The sequence below is a fragment of the Pseudophryne corroboree genome, chromosome 5 (genome assembly GCF_028390025.1).
Source record: "Pseudophryne corroboree isolate aPseCor3 chromosome 5, aPseCor3.hap2, whole genome shotgun sequence".
Taxonomy (NCBI): Eukaryota; Metazoa; Chordata; class Amphibia; order Anura; family Myobatrachidae; genus Pseudophryne; species Pseudophryne corroboree.
Genome location: NC_086448.1, coordinates 656,325,014 through 656,345,029, shown reverse-complemented (window position 1 = coordinate 656,345,029; position 20,016 = coordinate 656,325,014). Strand labels below are relative to the sequence as shown.

The 20,016-nt window shown below is 45.7% G+C and overlaps 1 protein-coding gene across 1 annotated transcript in view; it reads left to right on the top strand.

Moving 5' to 3' along the window:
* Positions 1 to 20,016, top strand: part of PRKDC (protein kinase, DNA-activated, catalytic subunit) — an 836,940-nt gene that overhangs the window by 485,440 nt on the left and 331,484 nt on the right. Inside the window, exons 43-46 of the mRNA XM_063923695.1 lie at positions 15,048 to 15,216; positions 15,568 to 15,633; positions 19,465 to 19,537; positions 19,848 to 19,996. Of these exons, the coding sequence (XP_063779765.1) occupies positions 15,048 to 15,216; positions 15,568 to 15,633; positions 19,465 to 19,537; positions 19,848 to 19,996 (457 nt within the window). The remainder of the gene's footprint in view (positions 1 to 15,047; positions 15,217 to 15,567; positions 15,634 to 19,464; positions 19,538 to 19,847; positions 19,997 to 20,016) is intronic.

The window sequence follows — 20,016 nt, the reverse complement described above, 5'->3', positions numbered from 1 at the left end:
GATTCCTACATTTCCTGCAAACAGGAGTGTCTATGGGCCTGAAATTGGGGTCCATTAAGGTTCAAATTTCGGCCCTGTCAGTTTTCTTCCAAAAAGAACTAGCTTCAGTCCCTGAAGTTCAGACGTTTGTAAAAGGGGTACTGCATATACAGCCTCCTTTTGTGCCTCCAGTGGCACTTTGGGATCTCAATGTAGTTTTTGGGTTCCAAAAGTCACATTGGTTTGAACCACTTAAATCTGTGGAGTTAAAATATCTCACATGGAAAGTGGTCATGTTGTTGGCCCTGGCCTGGGCCAGGCGCGTGTCAGAATTGGCGGCTTTATCCTGTAAAAGCCCTTATCTGATTTTCCATTCGGACAGGGCGGAATTGAGGACTCGTCCTCAGTTTCTCCCTAAGGTGGTTTCAGCGTTTCACCTGAACCAACCTATTGTGGTGCCTGCGGCTACTAGGGACTTGGAGGTCTCCAAGTTGCTAGACGTTGTCAGGGCCCTGAAAATATATGTTTCCAGGACGGCTGGAGTCAGGAAATCTGACTCGCTGTTATCCTGTATGCACCCAACAAGCTGGGTGCTCCTGCTTCTAAGCAGACTATTGCTCGTTGGATTTGTAGTACAATTCAGCTTGCACATTCTGTGGCAGGCCTGCCACAGCCAAAAATCTGTAAATGCCCACTCCACAAGGAAGGTGGGCTCATCTTGGGCGGCTGCCCGAGGGGTCTCGGCTTTACAACTTTGCCGAGCAGCTACTTGGTCAGGAGCAAATACGTTTGTAAATTCTACAAAATTGATACCCTGGCTGAGGAGGACCTGGAGTTCTCTCATTTGGTGCTGCAGAGTCATCCGCACTCTCCCGCCCGTTTGGGAGCTTTGGTATAATCCCCATGGTCCTTACGGAGTCCCCAGCATCCACTTAGGACGTTAGAGAAAATAAGAATTTACTTACCGATAATTCTATTTCTCGTAGTCCGTAGTGGATGCTGGACGCCCATCCCAAGTGCGGATTGTCTGCAATACTGGTACATAGTTATTGTTACCAAAAAATCGGGTTATTGCTGTAGTGAGCCATCTTTTCTAGAGGCTCCTCTGTTATCATGCTGTTAACTGGGTTCAGATCACAAGTTGGTACAGTGTGATTGGTGTGGCTGGTATGAGTCTTACCCGGGATTCAAAATCCTTCCTTATTGTGTACGCTCGTCCGGGCACAGTATCCTAACTGAGGCTTGGAGGAGGGTCATAGGGGGAGGAGCCAGTGCACACCAGATAGTCCTAAAGCTTTCTTTAGATGTGCCCAGTCTCCTGCGGAGCCGCTATTCCCCATGGTCCTTACGGAGTCACCAGCATCCACTACGGACTACGAGAAATAGAATTATCGGTAAGTAAATTCTTATTTTAAGGCTTAATACATATGAGCCTATATTACCAGTATATTATCAGTTATATATTCCGTAGTGCTTTATAGAGATTATTTGTCCATACACATTTCTTGTTTTGTAACATAACTAGACTACTAATTCTTCAAAAAATGTGAAATACCAAATTTGCTTGGAAGGTGCATATTTTATTAGAGACATTGTCAAAATTGACTAGAAATTTACGTGCCAGCATCTTTATGGCCAGTGGATGCATATATGCTTAGCTGCTGTAACTACAGTACCCTATCACTTCATTTCCTTTCAACTGGCTAGTTAGGGACCGGAGGACAATAGGCTTTGATGACTCTTGTTAATTGTACTGTATTGACACTGAGCAAAAAGTACAGAATAGAGGAGGGCCTGGTTATTCAGAGATAGATAGATATATATATATATATATATATATATATATATATATATATATATATATATATATATATATATATAGATACAAATGGATGTGCGGCACTCCAGACGACTTGAAATAATGAGACTCAGGCAGTAAATGAAAGCAACGTTTCAATGTTTAACACATCGTCTTCAGCCTGAAGACGATGTGTTAAACATTGAAACGTTGCTTTCATTTACTGCCTGAGTCTCGTTATTTCAAGTCGTCTGGAGTGCCGCACATCCATTTGTATCTATTGAACTTTACTTTGCGGGCACCCGGCGCAGGTGTACAGCTGATGGGAGAGCCGGTACTTTCTGTTTTTATATATATATATATATATATATATATAATATATATTTATTTCTCTAACGTCCTAGTGGATGCTGGGAACTCCGTAAGGACCATGGGGAATAGCGGGCTCCGAAGGAGGCTGGGCACTCTAGAAAGATTTATGACTACCTGGTGTGCACTGGCTCCTCCCACTATGACCCTCCTCCAAGCCTCAGTTAGATTTCGTGCCCGGCCGAGGTTGGATGCACACTAGGGGCTCTCCTGAGCCCTTAGAAAGAAAGTATAGATTTAGGTTTTTTATTTTCAGTGAGACCTGCTGGCGAGGGACTAAGGGGAGAAGAAGCGAACTCGCCTGCTTGCAGCCGGATTGGGCTTCTTAGGCTACTGGACACCATTAGCTCCAGAGGGATCGACCGCAGGCCCAGTCCTTGGTGTTCGGTCCCGGAGCCGCGCCGCCGTCCCCCTTACAGAGCCAGAAGCAAGAAGAGGTCCGGAAAAACGGCGGCAGAGGACATCAGTCTTCACCAAGGTAGCGCACAGCACTGCAGCTGTGCGCCATTGCTCCTCATGCACACTTCACACTCCGGTCACTGAGGGTGCAGGGCGCTGGGGGGGGGGGGGGGCGCCCTGAGCAGCAATAAAAACACCTTGGCTGGCAAAAATACCACAATATATAGCCCCAGAGGCTATATATGTGGTAAATACCCCTGCCAGAATCCAGGAAAAAGCGGGAGAATAGGCAGCGGAAAAGGGGCGGAGCTATCTCCCTCAGACACACTGGCGCCATTTCTCCTTCACAGATCCGCTGGAAGGAAGCTCCCTGGCTCTCCCCTGCAGTCTACACTTCAGAACAGAGAGGGGGGGCACTAAATTTAGGCGCAATATATATATATATATATATAATATAAAAGCAGCTATAGGGGACATAACTCAGTTAGTCCCTGCATTATATAGCGCTCTGGTGTGTGCTGGCATACTCTCACTCTGTCCCCCCAAAGGGCTTTTGTGGGTCCTGTCCTCATTCGGAGCATTCCTTGTGTGTGTGCGGTGTGTCGGTACGGCTGTGTCGACATGTTTGATGAGGATAATGATGTGGAGGCGGAGCAGATGCCTTTAGAAGGGATGTCACCCCCTGCGGGGCAGACACCTGAGTGGATGGGCTTATGGAAAGTAATGAGTGCACGTATAGACTCCTTATATAAGAAAATTGACGACATGCCTAATGTGGGACAGCCGACTTCTCAGCTCGTGCCTGCCCAGGCGTCGCATGGGTCGTCAGGGGCTCTAAAACGCCCGCTACCACAAGCAGACCCAGATGTTGACACTGATACTGACACCAGTGTCGACGACGATGAGTCTAACCTAATGCCTACTAAGGCCATTCACTGCATGATTGAGGCAATGAAAGAGGTGTTACACATTTCTGATATAAGTACAGGTACCACTAAAAAGGGTATTATGTTTGGAGAGAAAAAACTACCCGTAGTTTTTCCCCCATCAGATGAATTAAATGAAGTGTGTGAAGAAGCGTGGGCTTTCCCTGATAAAAAATTGGTAATTCCTAAGAAGGTACTAATGGCGTTCCCTTTCCCGCCAGAGGATAGGTCACGTTGGGAAACACCCCCTAGAGTGGATAAAGCGCTCACACGTTTGTCTAAAAAGGTGGCACTACCGTCTCCGGATACGGCCGCCCTCAAGGAACCTGCTGATAGAAAGCAGGAGGCGATCCTGAAGTCTGTATATACACCACACAGGCATTATACTTAGGCCAGCTATTGCGTCAGCTTGGATGTGCAGTGCTGCCGCTGCGTGGTCAGATAAACTGTCAGAAAATATTGACACATTAGACAGAGACACGATCCTGTTAACCATAGACCATATAAAAGACTCAGTCTTATATATGAGAGATGCACAAAGGGAAATCTGCCGACTGGCATCTAAAGTAAGTGCATTGTCCATTTCTGCTAGGAGAGGCTTATGGACTCGCCAGTGGACAGGAGATGCAGATTCAAAAAAGCACATGGAAGTGTTACCATATACGGGTGAGGAATTATTTGGGGATGGTCTCTCGGACCTAGTTTCCACAGCAACGTCTGGGAAGTCAGCATTTTTACCCCATGTCCCCTCACAGCCTAAGAAGGCGCCGTTTTATCAGGTTCAGTCCTTTCGGACCCAGAAAAACAGGCGTGGAAAAGGCGGGTCCTTTCTGTCCAGAGGCAGAGGTAGGGGAAAAAGGCTGCAACAAACAGCAGGTTCCCAGGAGCAAAAGTCCTCCCCCGCTTCTTCTTCCAAGTCCGCCGCATGACGGTGGGCTCCCCAGGCGGAGCCAGGTACGGTGGGGGGCCGCCTCAAGAATTTCAGCGATCAGTGGGCTCGCTCACAGGTGGATCCCTGGATCCTTCAAATAGTATCTCAGGGGTACAAACTGGAATTCGAGGCGTCACCACCCCACCGGTTCCTAAAATCTGCCTTGCCGATTGCTCCCTCAGACAGGGAGGCGGTGCTAGCGGCAATTCACAAGCTGTATTCTCAGCAGGTGATAATCAAAGTACCCCTACTTCAACAAGGCCGGGGTTACTATTCCACACTATTTGTGGTACCGAAACCGGACGGTTCGGTGAGACCCATTTTAAATTTGAAATCCTTGAACACATACATAAAAAAATTCAAGTTCAAGATGGAATCGCTCAGGGCGGTTATTGCGAGCCTGGACGAGGGGGATTACATGGTATCCCTGGACATCAAGGATGCTTACTTGCATGTCCCCGTTTACCATCGTCACCAGGAGTACCTCAGATTTGTGGTACAGGATTGCCATTACCAATTCCAGACGCTGCCGTTTGGACTGTCCACGGCACCGAGGGTATTTACCAAGGTTATGGCGGAAATGATGATACTCCTTCGAAAAAAGGGAGTTTTAATTATCCCGTACTTGGACGATCTCCTAATAAAAGCGAGGTCCAAGGAACAGTTGTTGGTGGGAGTAGCACTATCTCAGGAGGTGCTGCACCAGCACGGCTGGATTCTGAATATCCCAAAGTCACAGCTGGTTCCGACAACACGGCTACTGTTCCTGGGTATGATTCTGGATACAGTCCAGAAAAAAGTGTTTCTCCCGGAGGAAAAAGCCAGGGAGTTGTCATCTCTAGTCAGAGACCTCCTGAAACCAAAACAGGTATCAGTGCATCGCTGCACGTGGGTCCTGGGAAAGATGGTGGCTTCTTACGAAGCAATTCCCTTCGGCAGGTTCCATGCCAGAATCTTTCAGTGGGACCTGTTGGACCAGTGGTCCGGATCGCATCTTCAGATGCATCGGTTGATAACCCTGTCTCCAAGAACCAGGGTGTCGTTACTGTGGTGGCTGCAGAGTGCCCATCTTCTAGAGGGCCGCAGGTTCGGCATACAGGACTGGGTCCTGGTGACCACGGATGCCAGCCTTCGAGGCTGGGGGGCAGTCACACAGGGAAGAAACTTGCAAGGACTATGGTCGAGTCAGGAGACTTCCCTTCACATAAATATTCTGGAACTAAGGGCCATCTACAATGCCCTAAGTCCAGCAAAATCCCTGCTCCTACACCAGCCGGTGCTGATCCAGTCAGACAACATCACGGCAGTCGCCCATGTAAATCGACAGGGCGGCACAAGAAGCAGGATGGCGATGGTGGAAGCCACAAGAATTCTCCGATGGGCGGAGAATCATATACTAGCACTGTCAGCAGTGTTCATTCCGGGAGTGGACAACTGGGAAGCAGACTTCCTCAGCAGACACGACCTCCACCCGGGAGAGTGCGGACTTCATCCAGATGCTGGTAAACCGTTGGGAAAAACCAAAGGTGGACATGATGGCGTCCCGCCTCAACAAAAAGTTAAAAAGATATTGTGCCAGGTCAAGGGACCCTCAGGCGATAGCTGTGGACGCTCTAGTGACACCGTGGGTGTACCAGTCGGTTTATGTGTTCCCTCCTCTGCCTCTCTTACCAAAGGTATTGAGAATAATAAGAAAGCGAGGAGTAAACACCATTCTCGTGGTTCCGGATTGGCCAAGACTAGAGTGGTACCCGGAACTTCAAGAGATGCTCTCAGAGGACCCGTGGCCTCTACCGCTCAGACAGAACCTGCTACAACAGGGGCCCTGTCTGTTCAAAGACTTACCGCGGCTGCGTTTGACGGCATGGCGGTTGAACACCGGATCCTAAAGGAAAAGGGTATTCCGGAAGAAGTCATTCCTCTACTTATTAAGGCCAGGAAAGATGTTACGGCAAAGCATTATCACCGCATATGGCGGAAATATGTTGCATGGTGCGAGGCCAAAAAGGCCCCAACAGAGGAATTTCAACTAGGTCGATTTCTGCATTTCCTGCAAGCAGGAGTGAATATGGGCCTTAAATTAGGCTCCATTAAAGTACAGATCTCGGCTCTGTCGATTTTCTTTCAAAAAGAACTAGCTTCAGTACCTGAAGTTCAGACATTTGTGAAAGGAGTGCTGCATATTCAGCCCCCATTTGTGCCTCCTGTGGCACCTTGGGATCTCAACGTGATGTTGAGCTTCTTAAAATCACATTGGTTTGAGCCACTAAAAACCGTGGATCTGAAATATCTCACGTGGAAAGTGGTTATGTTATTGGCCCTGGCTTCAGCCAGGCGAGTATCAGAATTGGCGGCTTTATCATGTAAAAGCCCTTATCTGATTTTCCATATGGATAGGGCAGAATTGAGGACTCGTCCCCAGTTTCTCCCTAAGGTGGTGTCAACGTTTCACCTGAACCAGCCTATTGTGGTGCCTGCGGCTACTAAGGATTTGGAGGACTCCAAGTTGCTAGACGTTGTCAGGGCCCTGAAAATATATGTTTCCAGGACGGCTGGAGTCAGAAAATCTGACTCGCTGTTTATCCTGTATGCACCCAACAAGCTGGGTGCTCCTGCTTCTAAGCAGTCTATTGCTCGCTGGATTTGTAGTACAATTCAGCTTGCACATTCTGTGGCAGGCATGCCACAGCCAAAATCTGTAAATGCCCATTCCACAAGGAAGGTGGGCTCATCTTGGGCGGCTGCCCGAGGGGTCTCGGCTTTACAACTTTGCCGAGCAGCTACTTGGTCAGGGGCAAACACATTTGCAAAATCCTACAAATTTGATACCCTGGCTGAGGAGGACCTGGAGTTCTCTCATTCGGTGCTACAGAGTCATCCGCACTCTCCCGCCCGTTTGGGAGCTTTGGTATAATACCCATGGTCCTTACGGAGTTCCCAGCATCCACTAGGACGTTAGAGAAAATAAGAATTTACTCACCGGTAATTCTATTTCTCGTAGTCCGTAGTGGATGCTGGGCGCCCATCCCAAGTGCGGATTGTCTGCAATACTTGTAAATAGTTATTGTTAACTAAAGGGTTATTGTTGAGCCATCTGTTGAGAGGCTCAGTTGTTTTCATACTGTCAAACTGGATATAGTATCACGAGTTGTACGGTGTGATTGGTGTGGCTGGTATGAGTCTTACCCGGGATTCTAAATCCTTCCTTATTATGTCTGCTCGTCCGGGCACAGTGTCCTAACTGAGGCTTGGAGGAGGGTCATAGTGGGAGGAGCCAGTGCACACCAGGTAGTCATAAATCTTTCTAGAGTGCCCAGCCTCCTTCGGAGCCCGCTATTCCCCATGGTCCTTACGGAGTTCCCAGCATCCACTACGGACTACGAGAAATAGAATTACCGGTGAGTAAATTCTTATTTTATTTAGACTAATAGGCTTTGTATGCAGAAAGAGTTAGATCAGGAGAGCGGAAGAATTAAAGGATGTAAAGAACTAGGCACAGCAGGGCTCAGGTGGAGCAAAAGAGGAACCCACATATATAAGAGGGTGCCCAAATTTGGTTGAATTTGCCATTTTTATTCTAGGGAGAAGTCCTTCTTTTTTTTCCATTCAGGCTCTGAACCAGATATAGGATTTTAGAGAAGTTAGAGTAGGAGCCAAGTCTGCTTTTAAGATTCAACATTCATGCACTTGGCTGAAGCTAGAATGTGGGAGGCTAGTTTTCCCAAATGTGTATCAACATCTGGGGGAGAGTGGCAAAGTAGAACTGTCCAGGAGCCTTTCAAAATAGGACTTGAAAGGAGTGACGAGAAGGGACCTAACTTTATCCTAGAGAAGGGATTTTTTTGACACAGCCACCAAATATGTATAAACAATCCCATCTAGCTGCATCCTCTCCAGGGGTAAATTTCCGCAACTCTTTTGGGTAAGATTCCAGCGGAAATTTATTTTCTATGCATTTTTCGTTATCTAAATGTTGAACAAACTAGATGAAACAGCAGTCCTAATAACTTCCCCAAAATCCTTATCCAGAAGAAGATGCAGCTGCCTGTTTGGGGAGAGACTCCATTTCTCCCATTTCTCTTACGTCCTAGAGGATGCTGGGGTCCATATTAGTACCATGGGATATAGACTGGTCCACTAGGAGCCATTGGCACTTTAAGAGTTTGAGAGTGTGGGCTGGCTCCTCCCTCTATGCCCCTCCTACCAGACTCCGTTTAGAAAATGTGCTCGGAGGAGCCGGTCACAGCTAGGGGAGCTCTACAGAGCTTCTTTAGTAAAGTTTATTTTAGAGTTTGTTATTCTACAGGGAGGCTGCTGGCAACAGCCTCCCTGCATCGAGGGGGGGAGCAGTGTCCGCCCTGCAGAGTCTGAGCCACTGTCTTCGCTGACTGGACACTGAGCTCCAGAGGGGATAGATCGCTCCCCGCCGCAGGGGAACGCTCACCCCGGCAGCATGCCGCCACCCCCTTGCAGAGCTGAAGTGTGGCGAGTGAGTCATCAGCTCCCTAACAAGCAGGGAGCCGATGTGAAGATGGCGGCTACAGGGTAAAAGCGCAATACTGACTGCTCTCCGGGGGCTCAGCGGTACATGGTGCGGTGCTGTGAGGGGCGACCTGAGCCGGCGCCTTAACCCTACACTTACCAGAAAGCCTGTCGGGGTCCGCGTATCTCATACAGCTCTAAATCCTCAGGCCAGTATAATCTTGGAAGAGCGGGAAGACAGCGCCATTTTGGTGGCGGAACTTCTCCTCAAAGCGGACCCAGCAGCGTTCAGCGCAATTTTTCTGCCTACAGACACGCTGCCAGTGGAAGAGCAAGTCCCTCCAGAGCAACTCCAGCTATCTGTACAGTACCAGGGGGTTGTTGGAAGTAGGGGAGGCTGTGTAGAGACTGTGTCACCTATTAAGGGACACAGCGCTGGTAAAGGGTCTCCCTATACCTATATAGCGCTGTGTGTGGGTTGGCTCCAATCTGTGTATCTCTGCCATTCTTGGGGGGGGGGGAACTCTGTCTGCCCTGTACCCTGTGTGTGTTGGGGGGGGGGGTGTACAAGCAACCATGTCTAGAGACTCTGTCTTATATGCTGCAGAGGATTTATCTTCTCAGGAAGATCCCATCCCATGTAATCAGGATTGCACTGTTATAGCGCAGATCCTGGCTAGGGAACCGGAATGGTTAGCCTCTCTTAGGGGGGCTATTTCTCAGGTTTCTGAAAGGGTTGCAAGAACGGAGCATGCAACTCCTGTATTGCAGTTGTTTATGGCCGTATGGTCAGATACTGCTCCCCCGGGGCCCCCTGCGGTACATTCTCACAAACGTGCTCTTGCCCAAATTATGCAGGATGACACGGATACCGATTCTGACACAGCAGATGGTGATGGGGATGTGTCAAGTGGGACGCCATCACTTGCTAGGGGGGTGCAGTTGATGATTGAGGCCATGCGGGATGTGTTAAATATTTCTGACACACCTCCTGAGCAGGTTGAGGAGGCTTTTTTCACAGACAGTAAGAAAACCCCTCTCACCTTCCCTGCTTCTAAGGAACTAAATGCCATTTTTTTTAAAGGCCTGGGAAAACCCAGAGAAAAAATTCCAGATCCCTAAAAGGGTTCTGGTTGCTTTAACCTTCCCGGAGGCCGATAGAAAAAAAATGGGAGTCCCTGCCTATAGTTGACGCCTCTGTTTCCAGGGTGTCAAAACAAGTGGTTTTGCCTGTCCCGGGATCTACCTCGTTGAAAGACCCGGCGGATCGCAAGGTGGATGCTACGCTCAAATCCATTTACACGGCTTCAGGGGCGTTACTGCGGCCTACTATTGCCTGTGCATGGATTTCAAAAGCAATTGCAAAGTGGTCAATCACTTTGCAGGAGGACTTGACTACGATGGATAAAGGTGACGTTGATTTGTTTTTACGTAACATACAGGATTCTGCAGGGTTTCTGGTGGAATCCATGAAGGATCTGGGTTCCATGGCGGCAGGGGGTCTCCTCCATGTCCGTCTCGGCTCGCAGGGGTCTCTGCCTGTGCCAATGGTCTGCGGACGTGGAATCCAGGAAAAGTGTGGAGAGCCTACCCTATACAGGGCAGGCTCTGTTTGGGGAGGCGCTGGATGCGTGAATTGCTACAGCGGGTAAGTCTCCTTTTCTCCCCTCAGCTGCACTGGCTACGAAGAAGCCTTTTTCTCCCAACACGTCACAGTCCTTTCGGCCCACTAAGACTAGAAAGAACAAGCCATCTCACACCTTCTTTAGAGGTGTTTGTGCCAAATCCAAAAAGCCTGCTCCCGCAGGTTCCCATGACCAAAAGCCTGCTTCTGGTGCCTCAAAGTCCTCCGCATGACGGTGGACCACACAGCCTGGAAGTAGGTCAGGTGGGAGCGAGACTCCGGCATTTTAGCCACGTCTGGGTGTCGTCCGGCCTGGATACAGGATATTGTGTCCCGAGGTTACAGGCTAGAGTTTCAAACTCTCCCACCTCACCGATTCTTCAAGTCAGGCTTGCCGGCTTTGCCGGCAGACAGAGCTATTTTACTGGACGCTATCCGAAAATTGGTTTTGTCGGAGGTCATTGTTCCAGTTCCACCTCATCAGTTGAACAAAGGTTACTATTCGAACCTTTTTGTGGTACCAAAGCCGGATGGTTCGGTCAGGCCAATTCTGAACTTTAAGTCATTCAAATTCAAAATGGAGTCTCTGAGAGTGGTTATCTCAGGATTGACGGAGGTGGGGTTCCTGGTGTCCTTGGATATCAAGGATGCATACCTCCACATTCCAATTTGGTCGCCGCATCAGGCTTATCTCAGGTTTGCACTATTAGACGATCACTATCCGTTTCAGGCGCTGCCATTCGGTCTCTCCACGGCACTGAGGATTTTCACCAAGGTGATGGCAGAGATGATGGTTCTACTTCGCAAGCAGGGGGTGAACATAATTCCATATCTGGACGACCTGCTGATCAAGGCATCGTCCAGGGAGAAGTTAAGATCCATTGCTCTCATGACGAATCTGCTCAGGGAGCACGGTTGGATTCTGAACCTTCCAAAGTCTTATCTGTAGCCGATAAGGAGGCTCTCTTTCCTGGGGATGATCCTCGACTCGGAGGTGCAGAGGGTGTTTCTACCGGTGGAGAAAGCGTTGGTGATTCAAACAATGGTCCGGGATGTCTTGAAGCCGGCCCGGGTATCGGTTCATCAGTGCATCCGCCTTCTGGGGAAGATGGTTGCCTCCTACGAGGTTCTGCAGTACGGTGGATTTCATGCTCTGTCCTTTCAACTGGATCTCTTGGACCAGTGGTCGGGATCTCACCTACATATGCACCAGAGGATACGTCTGTCGCCGAAAGCAAGGATTTCGCTCCTCTGGTGGCTGCAACTACCTCACCTTCTGGAGGGCCGAAGGTTTGGAATTCAGGACTGGATCCTTCTAACCACGGATGCAAGTCTAAGAGGTTGGGGAGCAGTCGCTCAAGGGGAAACCTTCTAAGGATGGTGGTCAAGTCAGGAATCCCTTCTTCCGATAAACATCTTAGAGCTAAGAGCCGTATACAACGGCCTTCTTCAAGCAGCACACCTTTTACAGGATCGGGCTGTTCAGGTGTAGTCGGACAACGTGACCACAGTGGCCTACATAAACCGACAAGGCGGAACGAAGAGCAGGGCTGCAATGTCGGAGGTGACAAGAATCCTCCTCTGGGCAGAGAAGCACGCTGTAGCGACGTCAACGATCTTCATTCCGGGAGTAGACAACTGGGAAGCGGACTTCCTCAGCAGGCACGAACTCCATCGAGGAGAGTGGGGCCTCCACCCGGAGGTGTTCGAGGAGGTAACCGGTTGGTGGGGGGTTCCTCACATAGACATGATGGCCTCCTGCCTCAACAAGAAGCTAAGGAGGTACTGTTCCAGGTCGACAGACCCACAGGCAGTAGCGGTGGACGCACTAGTAACACCGTGGGAGTTCACGTCAGTGTATGTGTTCCCTCCACTTCCTCTTATCCCAAGAGTTCTACAACTTGTAAGAAGAACAAAGGTTCTGGCAATCCTCATTGCTCCGGACTGGCCAAGGAGGTCTTGGTACACGGATCTTCTGGATCTACTGCTGGAAAATCCCATTCCTCTACCTCTTCGAGATGATCTTCTACTACAGGAGCCGTTCGCTTATCAAGACTTACCATGGCTACGTTTGACAGCATGGCGGTTGAGTGCCAGATCTTAGCTCAGAAGGGTATTCCGAGCGAGGTTATTCCTACCGTGATACAGGCTAGGAAGGGGGTAACGTGTAAACATTACCATCGTATTTGGAAAAAGTATGTGTCTTCGTGTGAATCCAAGAAGTTTCCTGCGGCGGAGTTTCAAATTGGACGGTTTCTCCTTTTCCTGCAAGCAGGTGTGGATATGGGCCTGAGATTGGGCTCCATCAAAGTCCAGATTTCGGCCTTATCTATTTTCTTTCAGAAACAATTGGCTGTCCTACCTGAGGTTCAGACCTTTTTGAAAGGGGTTCTGCACATCCAGCCTCCTTTTGTGTTGCCAACGGCCCCTTGGGATCTTGATGTGGTGTTGCAGTTCCTGCAATCGGATTGGTTTGAGCCTCTACAGGAGGCTGAAATCAAGTTTCTCACGTGGAAGGCGGTCACTTTGTTGGCCTTGGCTTCTGCTCGACGTGTGTCGGAATCTGGTCTTCCATGAAGAAAGGGCGGTACTCAGGACTCGTCCACAGTTCGTTCCTAAGGTTGTGTCTGCTTTTCATATCAACCAACCTATTGTGGTGCCATTGGCTACTGACTCCTCATTTGCTTCAAAGGCCTTGGATGTTGTGAGGACTTATGTGAAGAGGACTGCTCGTCTCTGTAAATCTGACTGTTTGTCCTCTATGATCCCAAGAAAATTGGGTGACCTGCTTCTAAGCAGTCGATTTCTCGCTGGATCACGTTCACCATCCAGCATGCCTATTGTATGGCAGGATTGCCGTGTCTAAAATCGGTTAAGGCCCACTCTACTCGTAAAGTGGGTTCTTCCTGGGCGGCTGCCCGGGGTGTCTCGGCCTTACAACTTTGCCGAGCAGCTACTTGGTCTGGTTCGAACACGTTTGCTAAGTTTTACAAGTTTGATACTTTAGCCTCTGATGACCTCAAGTTTGGTAAAGCAGTTCTGCAGGACCCTGCGCACTCTCCCTCCCGTTCTTGGAGCTTTGGTACATCCCCATAGTACTAATATGGACCCCAGCATCATCTAAGACGTAAGAGAAAATAGAATTTTAATTACCTAATGATAAATCCTTTTCTCGTAGTCCATAGAGGATGCTGGGCGCCCGCCCAGCGCTTCTTTATCCTGCTGTGGGTATTTGGTTCAGTACTGCCTGGTTCCTAGGTAAGTTCATGCTTTCTTTACTGTTTCAGCTGTTGCTGAGTTTCCCGGCATGTTGGCCGGATTTGCCTTGTTGTGTGAGCTGGTGTGACTCTCGCCACTATCTGTGTAATTCCTCCTCTCGAAGTATGTCGTCTCCTCAGGCACAGTTTCTAAACGGAGTCTGGTAGGAGGGGCATAGAGGGAGGAGCCAGCCCACACTGTTAAACTCTTAAAGTGCCAATGGCTCCTGGTGGATCCATCTATACCCTATGGTACTAATATGGACCCCAGCATCCTCTACGGACTACGAGAAAAGGATTTACCGGTAGCTAATTAAAATTCTATTTTCCTCCCACTCTCTCGAGTGCCATTAAGGAAAATAGAGTAGAGAGCGTAGAGCATTTCTCTATACAGTGGAGCAAAGAGCTTGAGTCTTCCAAATTGGGATGATACACAAGGGGTGTTACCTGACAGGAGAGACCTCACAAAATGCTTTATCTTATATATTCATCAATGTTGTGGAAAACTTAGTAAAGTTAGCACATAAGCCTTCAAAAGATAATCAAGTCTCCACCAAAGTGTGTACCAGAGTTCTGCTCTCTGCTGGAGAAAACATGAGAGAACCCTGGAGGTAAATCAGCATTATGCCATGGTGGCACAATAGCTAGGGGTGTTGCTGAGAGTAATAGATGGGGTATATAAATCTCCCAGATCTTAGTCGCACCAGATTGTGGTGTATCTGTGGGTTTTATTCTTTCCATATGCAGAGATTATTTTATTGAGGAGCTGATGGATCAAAGGGAAATATGGGAGTTCCCATAGATTTGCAACCAAATATCTAGCTACATTGAGAATTTGCTTTGTACGTTTATTGGATTTTTCTTTGTACAACCACACTATTGGTGTAATAAGAACAAAAGACAAATGGAACTGCTTCATTGGGACTCTAATGATATCACCAATAAGACAGTTAAGGCTGACCCAGAACTAAGAGGTCTTCGTGTAGGACCACCAGATGTAGATAAAAGAATTCCTCATAGCTATTCCAGTATTGTTCACAAGCAGTTCAATAAATATAATTGTTTTTAATGTATACTCTTTCATCCTATATTACAGCCAGCGCATAGGCATACAGTAGCTACTTTAAAATGGGAATAAATTGCAAGTAAAGGCAAAAGAAAACAACAAAGTAGAGATGTTTTTTTTGTCTGCCTACTGAATGTCATGTCTTTTTCAAGTCTATTGGGTATTTTTGGAAAAAAGTTTTTCCAGTCATTTTTCTATATTTTATTTAATGCTAAGGTCATGCCATGATGCTTTCACCGAGAACATGTCTGGTGAAACCAAGCTACTGGAGAAGAGAAGACAATACCACTGTGCGGCATACAACTGTGCTATTGCCGTTGTGTCCTGTTCTCAGACAGACAGCCGATTCTACCAGGCATTTCTGTTCTCCGAAAAGACAGAGAAGGTAATTTCAGAGTAAAATTATACAGGCAGTATATTATGTTATTACTGCAATATATTAGTTGTCTGAAGTTTTACTTTAATGGAGGATAGCATAATTAAGTATCATTTTGTGAATGAAACACAAAAAAACTTTCCTTTTATTATGATGTAAATCTTATTGTATACAGCTTTCTATCAGTAATGTAAGACATTTTTGTGTGTCGCTTTATAGCTAGCTATTCTTGATATCCTTATTGTTATTTATAAGGTGCCACTTTAATCATAATGCTGTATGTGTCAGTATTGTCTTTTTCTAATTCAGAACAGTGAGCATTTACATTATAATTGACTTTGTGGGTTTTCTTCTGTTTAGAATCTGCTCATTTTTGAAAATATAATAGACCTTCATCGCAATTATTCATTTCCCATTGAGGTTGAGGTAAGGTACAAATATATATACAGTAAAAGTTTAACTCTATACTATATACATTTGTTCTAACATATAAGGTTAAGTTTTCACCCTTGATATTGCAAGCTTAATTTAAAAGTTCTAACATACTGTATGCTTATCAAGGGCAGTACAGACAGTGTAATGATTAGCATGATTTCGATTCCCACCACGGCCCCAACTGTGTGGAGTTTATATGTTCTCCCCGTACTTGCGTGGGTTTCCTTCGGGTACTCCGGTTTCCTCCCACAATCCAAAAGTATACTGGTAGGTTAATTGGATCCCAACAAAATTAACACTAGTGTGAATGTGTCTGTGTACATGTGGTAGGGAATATAGATTGTAAGTTCCACTGGGGTAGGGACTGATGTCAGTGACCAAATATTCTCTGTAAAGCGCTGCGGAATATGTGTGCGCTATATAAATGACTGGTAATAAAACATTTTTTTAATCTGTGACTGTTTAGAATGGTCAGCCTGCTTTGGTGTGATTAGGGCTGGATTTACCCAAATACGAATGAGTAGTGTGCCATGTTACATAAGAGACTTTCAAAATGGCAGCGCTGTGCAGCTAACAGAATGCAGTGTTTGATCCCTAAGTTTTTCTGCTTATTATCTGAAGTGCAGGTTCCATCACCTTTCACTGCCACCCATGATCTTAAAATAGTTGATGTACTTACACAATGTTGATGTTACACTTCACTGTCTAACATTGGTGTTTTGAAGCCATTAGTGAAGTATTTAATACAGTGGTAATAATTTTTACCAAGAAGATTGATTTTTTTTTTGTAAATTAAATATTTAAAAAATCAAAGTGTGGAATTAGCAGTGACTTACAGAGGCTGACAGCTGTTCTTCAACTATCCTGATGGCTACTTTGATACATGTCTAGTCTAATCCTGGCCATTTGAAAAAAAAATTTCATAATTTCTGGTTGACATTTATTTTTATCTATTTGCTATTTCTACTATCCTGTTCACTGCTGCTTTTGGTATATCAGATGGCCAATGTGAAATCAGCCTGCCTCTGTTTATGAATAGTAGAAATGCTCAGCATACCTTAAGCCATCAATCATCAATGTAAGAAAGGGGAGATTGTGTTTGGCCCATTATAGGTATAATATATTTTCCATTTTAGGTAAATTGTGTGCTGGAGTGATCATGCCATACAGATGTGTTCTCATACATCATAGCTGCAGTTGTGTCAAACTTTCCATCTGGGCGCGCCAGGTACCATGAGACTTTGCCTAGCGACTGTTGTCTTCTTTTGCCGAAAATGGGATTCATTTGACATACAACACTTGTATGTAAACAGACAGGTGTGTTATTTAAAAAGGGACATATCACCGTATAATCCAGTGGTAGGTGGACATGTATTGCAAATAGGCCTTTCACTGTGGGAAAAAAACCTGTCCCTTGTAACAGCGAAACGCGCAAGGACATTTGGACCTGTGGACATCTACCGACATCCAGAATTATTGGACCGTGGACTTATTATTTGGAGCCTTGGTGCCGCTGTGTAAAAGGAGTGCCTATCAGGAACCCTATAATTGCGTGCTGGAGCCATTGCCAACTGGACCACCACCTATGGGCCATTAACATTGTCACTCCTGGACTGGTAAATATTTGGAATTGACAGTCCCTGCAGTGAAAGGCCTATTTGCAATACATGTCCACCTACCACTGGATTATACGGTGATATGTCCCTTGTCCTTAACTTATCAAAGACTTTTATAATTCAAAAGCTCCTATTTAATTAATTTATCACACTGTGTGGTGTACTATTACGGCAGAGATTGTTTCCTTTTAAACATTAATTTTAATAAAAAAATTATCAATTGTTTTTTAAATAACACACTTGTCTGTTTACATTTATGTAGTTAGCGCTGTGTTGCTTTTAGATCACTTTTTTTTTTTTATTATCCATTTTATAACAGCTGCTTGGAAAACCAACTTGGACAAAGCGCGTGGGAATTTTGCTTCAAGGAGCAAAATATTTTTCTTTATCAAAGTCCATGCAACACTTCTATATCTGTGTGTGACTGAGTCTGTATGCAGTCAAATTAATCCGCATAGTCTCCTGATGCATTGTAGTTGCATCATGTTGCAACTAAGACACAATTTTCGTCAAGACAAAACGCCCGACATTAGCAGAGTTGCATGGGAACTGGCGGCTCACTCGCGCCAGGCATCTTGCGCTTTATGGCATATTGAGACTAGATGTAAGAGGACGCATCTGCATATCTGATAGACGTGTTTATTGAAAACAAAATCAGACAGTGCCCCAGCAGAAGACTTTCTTTGTCCTTTCAGTCTCCTTGCATGTAGACATGTTTGTTGGTAATTTTGGTCTGCACTCCACAAGTCCACAAACTGAATATATCCCTGTACTATAAATACATAAACACCTTTTGACTTCTCTCTTTTACTGTAATTAATTATAAATATCTACATATTAGATTTTGCTTTGTTGCTTTTTCTTGAAGACCTTATCAATGCGGTTGGAATCCGTTCTTTAGGTCGACAAAACTTATGTCGACACATTAGCTCAACCACTATTGGTCGACATGCATTATGTCAGCATGGCAAAGGTCGACATGAGTTTTTCACATTTTCTTTCATTTTTGGGACTTTTTTTCTTTCTTTACAATCCACGTGGACTACGATTGGGAATCGGTGCCGAGTGGAGAGGTAGCGGAAAGAGACATCTTCCCTGTAGCATGGTGAGCGAAGCAGTGCATTAATTGGGGTTCCAGATCACATTACGAAGAAAACGGCACCGAAAAAAAACAACCCTCATGTCGACCTTTTCCATGTCAACCTAATGGCCGTGTTGACGTATTTCAGGTGTCGACCTAGTCACTGTCAACCAATAGTGGTCGACCTAATGACTGTCGACCTAGTTACTGTCGACCCAAAGATCCACACCCAATATGGCTTACCTACTTTCTCAAATTTGTCCTGCCGTCTCCATACAGTGTAAGAATGGGTAAAAAGGTGTAAAGCACAACATAATATGCTGGTGCTGGGTGCATTTTCTGTAGTGTATGCATGTATTTAAACGTAGGGGGTATACAATTACCCACAAAAATGTTCTTGCTATTATCGCAATTTTTGCCCGATGGCCATTATAGGGCTATCCAATTAAAGCCTGTTTTGTTTTTTTTCCACAATAAAAATAACCTGTTATCAGGCAAAAACTCGCAGAATCCAGGATAAGTTCTCGTACTCGTGTTTTAATGAATGCTATCGCGAAAACGAGTAATTTATCATGGATCTTTTTTTCCTATTTAGGCAGGTGAAAAAAAATCCCAGATAACTGTCTGTTTATGGGGCTAATTGGATTGCCCCCGAGGGATCAGTTGGCCACGGTAAATTACCGCTGCTAATTGGTTACTGATATTAATAGCCTTCCATGACTTCAGACTAGCTCAGGGCAACTAAATGATGCTATAGTATAACTTAGACAGTTTCCTTAGATTTTTCCTGCATGGTATGGATTTTTGCACTTTCCACTTAGATAATATAAGGAATTCTGCATCAGCATTCATTTTAATAGTCCCTTTGCTTGTTGGCCTATTTGTTTCTCTGCTACCTACAGTACTCTCCTTTACTTTTCCATTTGCAACACAGTCCTGCCTTTTCTTTCTTTCTTGTATTTTTTTGTATCTTAGTAAAGTCAGAATAAAAAAAGGTACAAAATGCTATACAATTAATGTTATTCTGTGAGCCACTGTGATGATTATTTAACATTGAATGAATCTGTAATTCAGCACATTATGATCCCCCAGGGTTCTGTTTTGACATTATAATTTGAACTTTAGGTGCCAATGGAACGAAAGAGAAAATATTTTTCTATTCGCAAGGAAGCAAGAGAAGCGGCAAATGTGGAATCTGGTATTGTGATTGATATACGTACATTAATTAGACAAGTAGTGTGAAAGCAACATTTTATTTAAATATAAAATAAAATTTCATCCTCATCTGGATGGTGGTATAGACCGCACTCCCAGATGCAAGACACGTTAGGAGAAGCCCTGCCTCTCCAATATGCTCCCTGGAGCTCTGTGTGTTTTGAGTGATCTTGCACTAGGACTCTGCCCTTCAAATATAAAATAGCCAAATGTATTTACTGTATAAGTAAAGTTGTGTAATGTATTTGTCATTTTCATTACTTTGTTTTTTATTCTTCTGCTTCCCTTTTAAGATGAGCCCCAGTATTTATCTTCACAGTCCTACATGGCGGATAGCAGCCTTAGTGAAGAAATGAGTCAGTTTGATTTCTCCACTGGAGTTCAGAGCTTTTCTTACAGTTCCCAGGACCCAATGAAATCTCATAGGAGCAGCAAAATAAGGGTACATGTAAAGATATCTTC